The 16,395-nt window shown below is 40.5% G+C and overlaps 1 protein-coding gene across 1 annotated transcript; it reads right to left on the reverse strand.

Annotated features, from left to right (window-relative positions):
* Positions 1 to 751: 751 nt before the first annotated feature.
* LOC135477828 (ficolin-2-like) lies at positions 752 to 3,398 on the reverse strand. Its single transcript, XM_064758033.1, has 3 exons — positions 3,280 to 3,398; positions 2,094 to 2,285; positions 752 to 1,075 (listed from the first exon to the last, which is right to left on the reverse strand). Exons 1-3 carry the CDS (start codon positions 3,383 to 3,385, stop codon positions 813 to 815), a joined length of 561 nt encoding a protein of 186 aa, XP_064614103.1. The 5' UTR covers positions 3,386 to 3,398; the 3' UTR covers positions 752 to 812.
* Positions 3,399 to 16,395: the final 12,997 nt, after the last annotated feature.

Genomic DNA, 16,395 nt, shown 5'->3' on the forward strand with positions numbered 1-16,395 from the left:
CTATGGTGTCGTGTAAGTAGGAGAAAACAAAAGGTTTTTAAAAAAGAATGAACTCCAACCTTGTTTAGTGTGTTTCAAAAATCTACAAACCGGCCCGGATAGCACAGTTGGTAGAGCGTCCGCTTCGGGACCGGTAGATCCAGGATCAATCCTTGGTCGAGTCACACCTAAGACTTTAAAAGAGGAAGTTGTAACTTCCTCGCTTGGCGTTCAGCATGAAGGAGATAGTGCAACGACTGGTTGACCCGTATCAGTATAATCGTCTCAGTGATGCAGCACTAAATAAAAGAGCGGTGGAAATCCGTCCTGCAACAAGGAGGCACATTACACGTGCATGCACCCTAATGATTCCTTCGTCGTCATGTGACTAAAAAATTGTTGAGTACGACATTAAACCCCAAGCACTCACTCACTCACTCAAAAATCTACAATTACGAGTGCTATCTCCACTACAGAAACAACGGATGTTTTGTAAATAGTTCCTTCTCAAAAGTTATAATAATTTTGTGTTTTCTCCTCTAAATGTTAAAATAGTTGGCATGTGATTGCCTAATCATTGGACATAATGCGATCAGCCTTACAGCATGTTATATTTCTATAGTCCGATTATTATCTCACTAAAATGATAAAATATGGCATGAATCATATTCATTTATTAAACAGTTTTAGTTTTAAAATATTTGAAGAGTTAAAAACAGAAAGAAAAAAAAAACAAAAAAAGAAAGATCAAGTGAAAGTTCAAAGGAACAATTACCACGAACTTTTGATCTGTCTTCGCCTATAATTTATAAACAATCACGAGTATCGTCTATTTAGTGGATTTTCACCGGGCGTATCTTCATCTCGCTGAACTGAAGAGGGAGATATTTAGACGACCATTGGTGCCACGTTACTGATGAAACATTTACTGTGGACTTCTCCTTCACATGAACATACAGCCCATTCAGATTACTGTGATGGCAACTATTGTACCACCATGCCCCATGATATGTCGCAGCACAGTTCCCTCCAGCGTAGTCTTTATCTCGGTCATAAGTGGAAAACTCCAAGCCATTTTGATGATCCATTGAGTCACCTGAGAGAACAAAGAAAAAATGACTCAAAATCTGTAGACACACAGACTATTGCACAGCTCATATTGACTGGATTTATTAATTTGATTCGTGTTTACTGTGAGAAGGATCTGGTCGATAAGTCCAAAAGAAAAAGTTAGGCTCCAGCGACTATCCAGACTCGCCCCTACTCGCAAAATTTGGTGACCAAAAAGGGTCGAAGCGGCCATATAAGTTAGCATCAAATTTTCTTTAGTCACCAGTATACGGTCGAAAGTAACGAGTTAGAAAGATCCCTGCAGTAAGGTAAAAAATAAGAAAAAAGAGGGTTTTTTTTGTGTTTGATTGTTTTCTTTCGGGGGTGGGGGGGGGGAGTGGGGAGAGAAATCAATTAAAACTTACTTAGTCCCAATTCTTTATTAACTCGAATAAACAGGGCCAAAGCCAGCATTGTTACCAAAATTATATTGGTTGTTCTGACATCTGATATAATACTGGCTCATGGTTACCTTCACCACAAATGTCTTAATACAGACCTTGTAGTGCTGTATGTGGTCAGGGTATCACAAGTGATACTGACACACGTACAGTGTATATCACATGATGTGATCAAACATAAAAACACCAAAGATGACCAGAACTGATCAATATATTGATATGTTGGGAATGAATGGCGAGCATGCATAGGTCTACATATTTTGATTAAAAAAATGATTGGCCTATCTAATGCCTAATACATGTATTCGTGATATCTATAAACCGGTCATACATTGGCCTATTGCCGTTCCCCAAATTCAGACCCATTGTTAGAGTATGCCTACTAAGGGTGTCGGCCAATCTTTTTCACCACGAATATTTGACGCTTATAAGTTTGGTCGCTTCTCTTCCACCTTTCGCCTAGAGTTTTTCCACCATCATTCCTACAGTCACCAACGGATGAGCTTTTAATCACATTTAGTTGCAAATTTTTAGGACAAATTTTTGCCTGATTTTAGTTGATATGTTTTTTTTTTTAATTTATTTTCTAAGACTATGTTTTTTATTCAGAAAAAATGTCGGTCAACTCACCAGCATTCCCCTTGAATGTGCCCAGTAAGAGCCGGAAGTTGTGAGACTCGTCTGCCACACGGAATCTGCTGTAGGAAGCGTAACCCGTTCCCAGGGTGTAGCTTCTCATATTCACGAGGAGTTCAAAGTGCGCCTGAGAGGTCAGGAGATGAATCTTTTGCAGGCCTGGGGAGACAAAATTGGATGGTTTTGACTGGCTACTGTATTTGTGGGAACTACCTGGCAAAGCGCTGTTCGTGGGATGCAGTTCATCGTATTATATCACTTCGGCATAATATGTTACATGGATAATATCGTCATGATATCTGACAGATGTAATCGCAATTCAAGGCAAACTGGTTCTGATAATGATTTCTTATTTGGTATGTATGTTCACTGTGGCAGATTTAATCTGCGGCTGTTGTGATCACATTTCACGTTTACACTAAACTGACAGAAATTAGTTTCAGCGTTGTGTTGGTAGGACGGCAACTGGAAATAAAAGGCTTCAGCGACGTCATCGCAATGGTAGTCAAAAGCGCTTGCGATAAAGATTTCACTTTTAATCTGTAGTTTTAAATTGAGGTAAACTGCATTCTTATGTTAACTAAGGCTGTTTACAAGAAATTGTTGATTTATATTACAGCAGGCTAGAACTGAACACTTTGAATGATAGGAATACTCTATGTATCGTAGTCATTCCCGATTAGAGAATCCCTATTTGATATACAGATTCTTAAGTTGAGTCGTTTTCAGCCAACCGATAGCAAACAACAACCAACAGTTCTAGAATTTCGCACAAATACCTTAAAGTTTAAAGCTGCCTATGGGTTTGGGTGTGTCAAACTCACTTGTTGATCAGTGAATACTATATAATATATATTACATGTATACCTTGTTATCTACAACTGATATGGAAGGACGGTAAAAGATATGAATACTGATTTCACTCATTCGCCTAGAACATACCTTGCGTCTTTCCAACATCCTTAAAAACTGTTCACTGCTTCTATTTGAATAATTCCATCCTAATTTCGTACTTTGTATACCTCCTCAGTTCTTTAGTGGTTTCTGTTAACAGTGAAAAATCTATAATTACTTCATTATGTAGACTTGGTGATATTAAATTGAGTTAAGTAAGATTTAATGCAAGACCTTTGACCTGTTTAAGGTAACTCACCCAACCAGAACTCGCCGTAGAGGTTACCAAACCCATCGGTGTAATTCTGCCAGTCACGAAAGAAGTCAACAGAGCCATCTTGTCGTCTTTGAAACACCTGGAACATCAGTTAACATCAACCTTACCATTTTCCAAACACAGACATACTTACTTTATGTCGGTGTTTCATTTCACCTATACGACGGCAGTCAAGATTATGTGGGAACTGGGCAGCGCCCAGCGGATACCCACGAACATCCGCAAGTTGTTGCCAAAGGCATAATTAAAATATGAATTATTGATATATTTCCAACCTAAGAACATCGTTCTGCGGTATTTGTATGTGCGTGTTCATGCACTTTTGTATGGATGTAGGACTGGTTGACATGTGTTGGTGTTAGGTGGTTTTCAGAAGAGAGTTTTCTCTTGCAGAATGTTTTAAAATAATGTATTACTTTTATTAATACAACAACTTGTTAAAGCGTCATTTCGCATGTCAGAGTAATTTTCGCTTCACAGAAGCATATGATTATTTATTGGATTTATTACCACACGGTCGACGTCTAACTCAGTGGGTTTGTCAAACCCCACGATTTCCAATATCATTCCTTAACGTGACGTGTACCACCCTTTTACAGTAGCTGAGCCGACTTTTCATACCTGTTATCTGGATAATTTATTAGCGCAAGCAGTATGGGGTAGCATAATCTAAGATCGCTTTGACCTCAAATTTATTTATTTATTTATTTACTTGGTGGTTTACGCCGTGTTTAAGAATATTGTGCGTATGCGACGGCGGCTATTATTAAGGTGAAAGGAAACCGTGCAGAGCCCGGGGCAATCGCACGACCATCCGCCGGTTGCTGAAAGTCTTTCCTATGTACGTCTGGAGAGGAAGCCAGCATGAGCTAAACTTGAACTCACAGGGACTGTATTGATGAGGTATTTTTAACCAATGAAACAATCATTTTAGTCGTTCAGTGCAAATTTCTTTATTTTTTTTTTTGGACAAAAGTTTGATCTCAGACGTTGTTAGTTCTTACTGCTCTTGCGACAGGAGTTTTTCTTTTTCACATACTTTCCAAGGTACGAGAGTTTCTCCTTTTCATAATTCCGGTGTTAAATATCAAATAAAATACAAAACATAAGTTAATTTGTTGAAACTTTTGTTATTTCTTTTGAATATGTGACTGTATTATAGGTCACGATCTAACTACATTTCTAAGTATTTTGTGTAAAATTATCACCACGGACCTTATTAACTTGGTGTTGTTCTGCACTGAGTTATCTACAAATGCACATGACCTGATTGTTTGATTCTGAAACGGCATTCCACTGTTTAGAATTGTCTAACAGACGTAGATCTAGGCGTCGTAGCAGACAGTCGCAAACCAATCGTAAATCATGACGAGCGATACAGGTTTGTCATTTTATTTATTTATTTGATTTATTTGATTGGTGTTTTACGCCGTACTCAAGAATATTTCACTTATACGACGGCGGCCAGCATTATAGTGGGTGGAAACCGGACAGAGCCCTGGGGAAACCCACGACCATCCGCAGGTTGCTAGAAACCTTCCCACTTACCGCTGGAGAGGAAGCCAGCATAAGCTGGACTTGAGCTCACAGCGACCGCATTGATGGGAGACTCCTGGGTCATTACACTGCGCTACCGCGCTAACCAACTGAGCCACGGAGCCCCCGTTCATTTTATAATCCCTATTTACAAACTCACCGGCCATCCACCTCCCTGCGTCACCATGTCACAGTACACAAGGAAGCCTTTTCCCACGCCGAACGGAAACACTCGGTACACGCCGCTCTTTGTGTGGTTGCACTTCTGTATTACTGTACAATCGGTAGGATATGCGCATTCGAGAAAATTGCTGTGATCTGAAAAAACAATTCCTGGCGTGGTATTAATTGTGATTTACATCAATACACGAAAAATCGATCGTGGTAATACTCTGCAAACATTTGTACACAAGAAATACTTGACCTGTACGATATCAGCCTATGACCTATGACCTAGCCTATGAATTTTGGACAAAACCATAACTGAATGATTCACTAGAATAACGCCAAGTACAGTACTGTAGCTCTCCCTGTCGATGTGAGAACTAACAAAAGTGGGCGGGCCAATATATCTATCTCATTATCCCTATTGGAGAAACATCACGGAGGAAATGTAAGGTCTTAGAGTTTTAAAAAATCAGTTTTTAACAAAGCTCTGTTGCACACCCTTTACTGGTGTAGCTGGTCACCACAGTTTTTGTATTATTTTCACAATAAATTTTCCCTAAACACAATATTTAGGCTATGTTAATCTGTAAAGTGCAATTAAAAATAGCAGGTTTAAATCGTGGAACTCTGGCCGGGTGACGTCATGGCTGTGCATACATCCCTCGATTGTGTATTGAAAAGCCCTGCAAAGCATAGTCGAATCCATTAGGCCTACCCACTGTACCCCTACGTGTACACCTCTTTAATAGCACTCTGAAAATATTGTAAGTAAAACAGTTTTACAACAAATATCTTGAAAGAAAGGCTAGCGGACTCGTATTAGATCTGGGAAAAGCATAGAGACTGCATGATACGATGGCCGATTTTCGCTCATATATCGACCACATAGATGATACAAATGCGCTCCTAACTGGTTTGCCTGACACCTACTGGACAACCACCGAATTATGGTCGTGTTTGTGGAAAAATTTTCACGGTTTCACAGTTAACAGACTATAAATGTTTAAAGGCATGTTGAGCGATGCAGAACTTAGACACAGGGATGCATGCAGTCGGGCCAGCCGATTGTGAGTTTCACTGACGGGCACAGTCTGCCACTCAACGCCGTGAAACTAACGATGAAGTTAATCACTTGTGTTATATCGCCGGCAAAAATAAATAAGGCTTCAATTATACTGAATGGAAACAACGATTGGTGACTAATAGAAATGTAAATTTAAAATGTGCATGCGCACACAGCGGCTTCTAGCGACTCCTTTAAGTCACAGGCTCTTGTTTCAAATAAAAAAAAAGCTAAATAAACTTTGCATTCATGAAGATAAAATCCGGAAGTCTTTTTCGTTCAGATTTTTGGGGGATATTATAAGGCTCGTCCTTCGGCTTTTTCCTTTAGAAGGTTTGGCTGAATTAGCAAGTCTCATACGACTGCGATCTATTCCCCCGTAATCAAAGTGCGGTTTTAACGAGATCTGGTCCCTATTTTATAAATCAGTGGCTTAATGTCTGCAGTGAATGTACCACTGTGAGGTCAGAAGGTCAGCGGTGGCTCGATCGTAGCGGAGTAGATTTTCTGATGTTTCATGACTAAATGACTAAGGTTTTTTTTTTTTTTTTTTTGTTTGTTTTTTTTCATGTTCGACGTTCTAAACCATCGGAATGCATCCAGGGGACGTCAGACTATCCATCTGCAGTTTGTAAGGCCAAGCGCTGGGGATATACTTTAATTATTTAAGCCAGCGAGGTCACCGAAAGTCATCTTGACATGCCAGAGTTGTCTTCAACTGGATTATTACTCATTCACATAAATTCACTCACATTCTTTGTTCAAATCAAAGTCTATTTGTTGAAATCGAAGATAAAATATCTCTTCATTCAAACTCACCTTTTTGCACGATATATACTCGAAATGGGGTTCACTGAATGACCCTCCATATATTCATTTATTGTTTGAATTGATATTTTACGTTGCACTTAAGAATAATTAACTTATACGATGGCGGACAGCATGTATGGATGGAGGAAACCGGGAGAAACACATGAACTAGATATGAAGAATGGCATTGGTGAGAGGCTTCGGGGTCACTGTGCTGCATTAGTGTACTATGCTTTTCAATGGGATAGAACAAATCCATTGGACTTATTTAGTCACCTTTATCTTAACTTTAAACTCTTATTTTGACATCTGATTCTTAAGTTCGGTTGAGAGCTCCTCAAGTGAAAACAAAGCTCAGAGTAACAGGCCTTCACAACCAGGTGAATGTTTTGAGATATTTAAGTTTATTTATTTGATTGGTGTTTTACGCCGCACTCAAGAATATTTGACGTATACGACGGCGGCCAGCATGGTGGTGAGAGGAAACCGGGGGCAACCCACGACCATCTGCAGGTTGCTGCAGACCTTCCCACGCACGGCCGGAGAGACTAGTTCTTTACGTGGCTAAGCTTGTAATAGTGTAGGGAAAATTTTAAACTTTACGGTAAATTTAATCACTGCAAGTATTGTGTAAAATTACCAGTTGCACTTATCGTCTACTTAAAATAGTGTTTCCGATGCGAAATACATGTTGCTTACATTGTCTCAAAAAGATAACAATGACGGTTTCGTATTATTTTATGTTTTAGTCGGTGACAACTCCATGCGTGTGAACTACCGCACTGTTCTCAAACTAGTATGAATAAGTGTTATCAGATGTACATACCGGTCCACGTGGAAACATCGTCTTCATCGGCTTGTTCCACCAAAGGTTGAACATCAAACTTCTTCAAAAATGTGTTATACGAAGATACCACAAAGCCGACGCTGAACAAAAGAAGTCCACACATAACGGACAACATCTTGGATTGTTAGAATCTGACAGCTCTCGACTGAAGATTGTAGGTTCACATACACTCTACAGTGACTTTATATCTGCTTGCTCAAACCGGATTGGTGGGCTGTTTTGACAGCTATTAACGTCATCACCGCACGCTACTTTTCCCAACTGATGTTAAGAAAGCTGTAATTTAAAGCCTTTTTTACGTCATAAGAGAAAACATGCTAACTTTTTTCTGTTTGTAAATGTTCAGACATATCCTAACTTAAATGTTGAGAAATTAATAAACCGTTTTGTGTATCGTTTAAAAGAGCTGATTAGTGAAGTTGTACTTTGTTGAACACTAAATAATATTGGTATCGCACACAGGGAGGCCAAGCGTATTTCCTGTCTCAGACAGGGTGTGAAGGTGACCATAATAAACTCCAGGCTATTCACCCTGTGATAAAATCTTAACTGAGGGTATGTTTCCATTCTAATAACCTGTCCCATTTGTCTTCCAAAATATTCTTCATACAAAAATTCTCCTTCTCAAAGACAGATCGAGAAAAAAATCTGATAAATGCTGTTATACTTTTACAGTGTCACATGACATAGACATGCAATTTTCTATAACAGCCCATCTCTTGTATAATTACGTGGTCGTCTGTTTTACACTTTAAGGTAACGTCACTGGAAACCATTTCCGTTGTGACGCTGAACATACGTGATAGCAAATATCCATACTAGTATGTGGCGATGGTTTCAGCGGAAAATATTTAAATTAAGTAGGCGGTCTTTCTTTCAGTTCAAAAAAGCACAACTCTAAAAAGAAGATCAGAACATGTATGGTCCCATATAACAAGATAACAAGATACAATGTTAAATGGAGGGAAGGAGCCTAGTTCGGCAAAAGAGAACGTGATGTTTCTGTTGCAATTGGTGACACGTGTATGTGACACGGTCAACTGACCGACCCCATATTCTGCCTTCATTCTGCAAGATTTAAGAATGTATTGGTTAAAGTGTTTGTGCTTTTTGTCTTACGTCAATAACAGTGATAATACGGAGAGGAAATAGATTGACTGAAATATTCCATGAAAAAGGGCGTTCAACTGACAACACTTAAATAACTGTACATCTTATAATACTGCATACTGCATCTACAGCTATAACGGTATTTCCCCACTATATTGCTGGCCGCAGTCGTATGGTTGAAAGAATATTGAGTACGGCGAAAAACATCAGTTAAATAAAATAATAAATCGACGGTTACAATTGTCTTAAAGCGGTGACATGGATCTTAACTGACACAGAGACGAAACACTATATATCAAGACTGCTGGAAGACTTGAATCGCAATGGAATTTTGTAATGTAAACCTAAGATACACCTTGATCAAAACCCGTATACAGTGCACTGGGACTAAACGTATCCCCTGTCTTCAGGATCCGGGTTAATCGAAACCAGATATACACACTGACGGACTCGACGTAAGTCTACACCAAATGAAGGAGTCGGCTTAAGCCAGATTACATCTATACATTCACGTATACATAACAAAACTCTCACAGCAAGGTCGACGATGAAATCTCAAACCCAGTGTTTTTGCAGGACGGAGTGTAAAATTTCTTGAGACGTAACGTGAACTGATTTATGGTCATGTGGACTTTAGAGCATACAATAGAAGAACGCTTAAGATGAGGGTCACATGTGTTTACCATGTGTGTGACATGTGTGATGTATTAGGGACCAGCACAAACTTTTTTACCTATATAAACTGACGAGTATGTTTTTGTATATATGTTACAGTGGCTTTGAATTTAAATCGCATGAGAATTTGTAGAACAGAGAGCAGTACATTTTGATATCAAACTGCAATTTTAGAATTTTGCGAAGTAAAATATCCGTTGGTCAGAGAAAAATTAGTCAACTAAACGAATGTTTAATAATTCTAAGATTACTCCAATTGTAACTGTTAAGATTTACTGTCGTATTTGGTTTTGGTGGGATTGGCTTTCTATGTATTCCAGATGTGTACAGATTGTTCTGTAATCTGCTGAAGTCATTATTTCGTGTGGATAATTTCGTGTTCAGACTAGTAATCGTTCATTGTCTTGGATTGTCTCACATTATTGTGGACAGATCATATTTAATTGCTCCGAGGCTTGTTTTTAATTATTTTCTACATGTAGAACCACCTTCACGTGTGGAATGGTCATTCTAATTTTTTTACGAAAAAAACGTAGAACCACCTAGTGCCACATAGGTACTCTAGAACTGCTTCCTCGTGGGGATTGATCATTCTAATATCTTATGTAAATAATGCACAATTACCTCCATGCTGGAGCTGGTCATTGTTTTAGACCAAATAGGCACTGTAAAACCTCCTCCATGTAGGGACTGGTCATTCTTATGTAAACTATTTTTATGTAAATACAACAGCATCACCTCCACACAGGGGCCAGTAATTCTTATAGCCTATAATGGCCATTCTTATTGCTTATACATGTACTACAAATCGACGCTGGGGCTAGTCATTGTTATAGCCCATATATATATACCACCATATGACTGTTTTAAAAAACAGAAAATGAGCCCCGTGCATGTGTGACAAAATTCATAAATGATTTGTTTACCAGTTATTTTCAGTCAAAAATTGCCCAGCCTCCAGCCAAACTTTAAATAGATTAATATACATATAATTTTAATGGTGTAAAATTTTGAAAAAAAAATATAACGTTGCATAAAAGCGTAGTATCTTTGTTGTGTCTTTACATTCCTGAGCAATAGGACCCTGGTGTATGAATAAAGCTGCTGTTTTTGTCAACATATGCATACACTGTATATATAATCCACACTGCAGAGGTCTTCACAAGCAGTTGTGTACAGATTATAGACAAATGTTTGCAGGAGGCACTCTCCTAATGTATAAGTGAAATATTCTTGAGGACGGCTTGAAACACCAATCATATAAAAAAAGTTTTCCGTTACTCACATACAATGTGTGGCACACTGCGTTTAGAGGAAATTTCGAGAAAATTGAAGTAGACAGAAGAAAACTGAATTTATTGCACCTTATTATTTGACATTATCTTATTTGTGTTTTACACCGTACTCAAGAATATTTCACTAATAGTAGCAGGAAACTGGGCAGAGCCCGGGGAAAACCCACGACCATGCGCACCTGCTACCACGTACGACCGGAGAGAAAACCAGCATGAAACGGATATAAAACTGATGTCTTCCATGCTGAATAATTTTTACGCACAAATTTCAAACTACCAAAAGCAGTTAAGGATATATTAAGCTTGTTACACAGATGAACCGCCCACCATATGCTGCATTACTATATGACGAATTTAGCATTGTTAAAGGACACATAAAAAAAATGTTACATCTTTTAATAACCCCTCTGTTTTCTACATATGTTTCGTTGATAGCTGGAAAATTTCGGAAAAGACGTCATTGACGAACTTACTAAGAACGCGAGGACAGTTTTGCGTACACCCACCCAACCCCACGCCCAATTCGGATTCTTTTTCCACACATATTTGTTTGATAGTTATCATTGTTGACCTCACCACTGTAGAATACTTTTTTTCTGCACTGACCTCTGGGCCATTAAGAAAACTGCAGTGTAAAGCCAATTTTACTTCCCAAAGAAGAAAGCTGTGGCGCTTTTTTGTACTTTTATATCTTACGACACAACCCAAGCTGCATATTGAGAGATAAAAACCAACCGTTTCGCAGAAACCTTAGTAGGCCTACTGCCTACATACATATTATTCATAACCTACTTAACAAAGTGCTGAAATGAAAGAAAGGAAAGGAACTGCTGCCAAATTTCAGGAGCCATAGGAAAACATATCAGCTTAAAAAAACGGAAATCAAACTTATAAAAAAAAATTAGATTCCGCTATAAGTGTGTCTGAAATACATTTGACAATAATGAGCTGGTTACTAACGATAGTTCGGTTGCCTTCGGCATGACCAGAAAGAAAAGCAGGATATGCCACAGTTTTACTATTGTCAGCATGTGTTCAAATTACGCGCGTCAAGTCTATACTACACCTACACAGTTGGGAGACACGTACAGGTTTACTTCGGTGCAGATGATTGTGTATCTTGTTCAGGCATCGACTTCTGTGATCGGTTGATCCTTAGCATTCATAAAAAATAAACCAAGCGTTAATAAACCAAACACTCCACAGCGCACATTATAATATAAACACCCATTTTATACAAAAAATAATAATAGTAGAAGCGCGATTTGAGGGTATTTTGTTTTGATGTTGGCGGCAACCAGTCCCAGTGTGGAGCAGTCACATTCCATGCTGGTTGGAGTAGTACACAAACTTTTAGCCACTTGAGTCCATGCTGAGGTATGTGGACGAGGTCATGGTCCCATATTTTCAGAAACCAAGGAAAGTCCTAAAGTTACGACCCACACAAAAATGCCTGGACATTTTTTACCTCGCCTGTATAAAGTAGAGGAGTCGCTTATGTCGAACCCTGAGCGTCGGCGTCGAATAGCAGAGAGAGCAATTTTAAACAAAGTGTTAGTGTAGTATCTGTTAAACCACTGCAGATATTGGGGTCAGCGTTTGCACACAATTAGATCACAGCAGCACGAGGGGAATATTCCATCGTTGATTGGGTTTGTGCATATTAAATACTGTGAATTACTGAATTTCTGACTTAATATATAGTGTATATTAGAATCACTGTTAGACAAAAATGTTAGAGATGGTATCTTAGCAGGTATTGTATGTATTGACCTGAGGCTTTACATGCATATAAAGCACAATGAGGCAATGCGGGTTGGTCCATCGCTCCAATTTCAAGTTGCTGCATTTAAGGCACGCCAGGGAGAAAATTTACTGGCAAAACTGATGCGGAGCAACATTTGCAGAATTACAAATGCGACAGTCCGTCGTCGTCATGGAGACGAAGTGTTATTCCCTTCGCTCATTATGCCGTCATTAATGTACGATAATATTACTTTCCTAAACATGAGAGCGGTATTAGCTTGTCATGACCGGCAGTTAACAGGTGGTTATCTCCCTTAGCACCTACATATATAATGAGAGCTTTAATTGTGTTCGACCACTTTGGTCTGCAGTCTAGATAAATTTCTTTAAGCATTTAACATGCTTATGTTGGCTGTAAGCTACTTGAGACACCAAAAAAATTTCACCGTTTTCTTAATTTCAAGCTCTTATTTGAGAAAACATGATTTCCAAGCACTTTCTTCATCTAGAATCACACCTAAAATCAAGAAGTTTAGAGGCCTCGAACGAACAATGTCACTCCGACTAGAGATTGTACATATTCTATATTGAAAAATCAGTGGCAACAGCCTTTTACCAGGTGGAAACTGTAGATCGGATGTATCCACTGTGTACCTGGATGACAGCCTGAATTTGTCTGATACCACCTGTCTGCCTCCTGATACACTGACGGCGAAGATGCTGCCATTCCTCGTGCATGACAGCTCCCAGTTAGGCCAGATCATGAACATGTAGGTCCATTGCTACCACAGGACGACCCCATGGCCCAATTGACGTAAAGCGATACCAAATGGACACAGACCCCCATTACAACTTCCGGTTTTCGATAGGGACGATTGTAGTTCTGTGAATTTTAGGGTATAAAGTCTTTTTTTGCTCCCAGGCGTCCATTTTTGGTGCACAGGTGCATGCTTGGTATTAAAATGCAGGAAACTGTCTAAACTTTGAGGAGGTATGAGCTTTATTGATGAAAGTTTGAAATTCTGGGTGAGAGGACACAAGGTGTGAGGTAGTGATGAGGCTGCGAGTGACGTCCCCTTGGCGTTGCTAGGCACGCCTCCCAGCTGCCGGCATGGAAAGGTCCAGATTTTGACGGTCAACCTATGTCAAAATTTTTATGGCTTCTTTCTCACAGGCTGGGCCAGGTATGCACCAAAGCTTATTGGCCACGGAATGTTTGGGACTGAGCTACAGCACTAGACGTTAACATTGTCGCTTATGGAAAATTAATGGGGGTCCGAGGCCTGTACTGACGAAGTCACCAAAATGTGAAAAATGTCACTATGCGCTTAGATTTTGCAGCAGCCTGATTATTTTTGGTGGGTATGTCTGTGATGTGTTTTGCATTGATTGAGCCATTTTATAGCTTCTTGGGGCGATTTATTTTTTGAAAATATCCATTTTGATGAAAAATTGGTAAAATGCTGTTCAGTGTAGGGTAGCATGTGTATAGGCATCCTGAAATGAACAACATGCAACGTTATAGTATTCCTACGCTTGAAAATGGAGACGTTCAGAGCAGAAATTGCAGCAAAAATTGAAAGTTACAGTGTTTATAGCGAAAACGCAGCCTGTCTAGTGTGGACTGGACCATTGACGAGGGATGGTCGATATGGCCTTGCCTCCTACAAAGACCCCGTCACACATCGATGGAAGAAGAAACACATCAGCAGACTTGTTTATATGGCCAGACAGAGGCTGTCACATTTAGATCCCAAGCTTGATTGTTCACACGTGTGCCACAACACTCTCTGTGTAAATGTGGACCACATAAGCTTGGAACCGCATTGTGTTACCAATAACAGGCAGCGCTGCTGCAACGTAGGGCGCTGTCTCGGCCATGGGCAGTATGCAAGGTGCATGCTGCATTTAGGACTGAGCAGGTTGGTTTCCCCTCATTAAAAATAATAAATAACAGATGTGTTTCAGATTTTGCTCAATTTCTGTTATCATTTTTTAATTTCTTTCATAAGCGACAACAGCAGTGACAAATTATATACAAAACTGGCGGTTACAAATATCTAGCGTATGTGTAATCTGTTGGGGTGTTGTCCAGTTGTCCCTTGGCATAGTCAGTTTTCTCTTCTGGATTTGAAAGCCTGTACTCAATGTGCTCTCGGAGTTTTCTGGCTGTATTGCGGAGTGATCTCCCCTTAACTGTCTGTCGCTTCTTATAAACCTTGTGGTACTGTTTCACCCTTTCAATCTGTTGTACTGTTTTCTCGCTCCTAGGTGAAATACTGGCGCCGACAGCTTGGAGTTTGGCAGCCGTGGACTTGTCCTGGCCATTGTTAAGGCTGTGGATTGTGGACGCCGCCCTTCCCTCCATATTTCTGCTGTAGTTTACATTCTTGGGCAAGGAGACGCTGAGTGATCTGTTGACAGCTTCGCACTTTTGAGTGCTGGTGTTCATCCGGAGACTGGCGACGGCTGTCTCACTCAACCTCATGTGCAGTACTTCGCAGTCTCCGGATGAACACCAGCACTCAAGTAGAATAGTTTCCTGTCGTTGTCATCCATGTTGAAAGGGCAGAGTTTACTGGTGGATAAAAACAGGGACCTCTCCCACCAGCTGCTGGTTTCCCCTCCGGAGCAAACCACACTGTTTCTGCGGCATTTGGAACAGTCCCCACCGTAACACCTGACCGTTGCATCCACAACCCTGGGTAGGTAAGTTTTTATTTTCCTCATGTCACCAATGTGCTCAGACATAAGTTGAGAAAATATCAAGCTACACCTGGCCTTAACATCCTGACTCAACACCTTCTGTGCTTTCTTCCTGGCTTCCCTCGTTCGGCCCTGTCCTGCGAACATGGCATCGCTGAACTTAGCGTGGTTACATTTCTTGAACTGGGATCTACCAAGGTGTGTGGGGTCTGCTAACCGTTCGACCTCCCACAGTGACTCGACCAGTCGGATGTCGTCCTCCACTCCCTTGGCTGACCTGGAGTCACCGTCCGTGGTTACGTGCTTGGCTAAAACACCTTGCCTCGCCAATCCCTCGCCAATCTCGTTCCCCATATTATACTCGGACCAGGGGGCATGTGGGTTTGTGTTCGCTGTGCACTCCTCGTGTCCTCCAGGGCACTTTACTTGGAAGCCTTTTCCTCTCAGCCAGGACCCAGTCCAACACAATTTATTCTTCAGTGCTGCAGAGACAATGTATTGCTTGTCTGTTGATGTCTCCACTGCCAGGGAAATGGCTTGTGAAGCATTCTGGCCCGGTTTCGTGGGACTGGTCATGGTAATGCTGTTGTAGCGAGTGTCTATGACCAGATCTATTGTGCTGTCATCCTCTCCTCTTTGCCTTTTGTATGCCTTTACCTCTTCCACCTTATTTGCCATATCCTCTCTGTTCAGCTTTGTGATTGCAGATGCGACATGGTTTGCAGTGCGATTCATGTTCCTACGAGTGGCAGGCGGCACGTCCATCGCTGCAAATAGGAGTCTGGCTCGGGTGTTCCCCATTGGTGTGTCCTGGAGGCCTACTTAAAGAGCTCGGTTCACCGCCGCAGCTTTTTGGCCAGGTCTGTTGCATTCTACCTCTTTGTAGAATTTGTGGAAGCCAGATACATAGTCACAGTCACAGCACTTAAAACTGAACGCCCAGGCTAAACCCCACTTTTTCTCTCCAGCTATCTCTAACCTGGGCAGTGGACAGTGGTCCTTGGTCTCACTGTGCTCAAGCATAACTTTGTTCCATATACACACCATTTTCTGTATATCTATGAGTAGCATTCCTTCAGCAGCCCATTCCCGCTCATTTGTATCTCTGTCTGATCCAGCCGTGGAATCTACCTTGCACCGTT

Source organism: Liolophura sinensis, chromosome 11, assembly GCF_032854445.1.
Source record: "Liolophura sinensis isolate JHLJ2023 chromosome 11, CUHK_Ljap_v2, whole genome shotgun sequence".
NCBI classification, from domain to species: domain Eukaryota; kingdom Metazoa; phylum Mollusca; class Polyplacophora; order Chitonida; family Chitonidae; genus Liolophura; species Liolophura sinensis.